This window comes from Vigna radiata, chromosome 5, assembly GCF_000741045.1.
Source record: "Vigna radiata var. radiata cultivar VC1973A chromosome 5, Vradiata_ver6, whole genome shotgun sequence".
Lineage (NCBI taxonomy): Eukaryota > Viridiplantae > Streptophyta > Magnoliopsida > Fabales > Fabaceae > Vigna > Vigna radiata.
Window position 1 is genome coordinate 30,727,468 of NC_028355.1, and position 1,449 is coordinate 30,728,916.

The 1,449-nt window shown below is 33.7% G+C and overlaps 1 protein-coding gene across 1 annotated transcript in view; it reads right to left on the reverse strand.

Moving 5' to 3' along the window:
* LOC106762158 (cytochrome P450 CYP72A219) overlaps nucleotides 1-1,449 on the reverse strand; it is a 34,526-nt gene extending 33,077 nt beyond the window's left edge. The window contains exon 1 of the mRNA XM_022781394.1: nucleotides 1,066-1,449. Within this exon, the coding sequence (XP_022637115.1) occupies nucleotides 1,066-1,342 (277 nt within the window). The 5' untranslated portion in view covers nucleotides 1,343-1,449. The remainder of the gene's footprint in view (nucleotides 1-1,065) is intronic.

Consider the following 1,449-nt stretch of genomic DNA (forward strand, 5'->3'; position numbering starts at 1 on the left):
AGAGCATTAATCTGCTTTGGTTTAAATTTGCATGCCTTGAAAGTTCACCAGTTTTCTTCTTCTTCATCCATTATAGCATGTGATCTTAAACTCTATATGATGTAATATAAACCTAGTTTCATGTCGTTTGAAATGACATGCATGTCCAAATTATGATCATTATATCATTAATGTGATGTGACTTGTGGATTGCATTACGCACGGTACAAAAAGTAGTTTGTTAGTGTGACAGATTAAGTAAACGAATTCATCATATCATGACTAATATTTCATATAATGTATGTACATATAAAAGTTTTTAATCAGTCTGAAATGTCCCCCAGAGATTTCTCTGCACTGCTTTAAGCGCGTCTTCAACTTTCAACTACATGATCTAAAGCCTAAATGAAATAAACTTTGAAATACTAGCTTATCAATTAAATCCACTTTGCTACTTTGAAGCTTTTTGGAAATTTTCAAGCTAATGGGGCCCCCAATCAGTGTCCTGAGAAGTCACAGTTAATTACTTTTATGTACGAGAAAAGTTTCGAAATTATCTTTTATGAGAGATGAATTAGAAGGCAGAGATGGAATTCAATTGGAAAAAAAAAAAAAAAAATATATATATATATATATATATATATATATATATATATATATTGAACTTACTTTACTGTATTACTTTACATATAAGTTCACTTGCATTTCTATCTCTATTTCTCTTCAACGAAACTCTTAACTTTTTCCAGATCAACAATATTGTATGTTATCCTGTGTACCAAACATACCATTAACCTTGCATCTTGTACTCATTTTACATGCAAATAGAGAAAAAGAAAAGCATTGACTTTTAAATATCTCAGGATAGAGAAAAAAAATGAATCTTCATCGCATGCAAAGCTATCCAAATGTAAAAATTCATGAACAAATATTGTGAAATATTCTGATTTATTCTGAACAACAACTACGCAAATTAGCATGGGTGGTTCAGCCACACAGTACTTGGAGAAAACAAAAGAAGGCCTGAACGAAGAAAGACAAAGAACAACTACAAAAAGACAACAAAAGGAGGAACGAGAAGCATACCATGTGTGTTGATACTGTGATGGAAAAAGGTAAACACACGGGGCACTATGTGGTGTGAGAAGAGATTCATGGGTTTGGAGAAGGCTTCGTTTCTCATCTTCACAAATTCATTGGTGTCTCCAAAGAAAAGCGTATATGGATTGCCTTGAAGACCTTGCTCTCTTAGAAGCCTTTCAAGCCTCTTTGGTGTGAACCATAACCAATTCAGCATCCTCCATGCCCATATCAGAACCATTATCAGCATCACTATCACAATACTTCTCCACACTACTTCCATTTCTCTCTACCAGAGTTCGGTGGAGCAACCAAACCTGGGAAAAGTTGATGACTTTAGGAAGGCCAACAAGAGATTTCCTTACATAATGTTTTCTTTTCTTTGGTTTT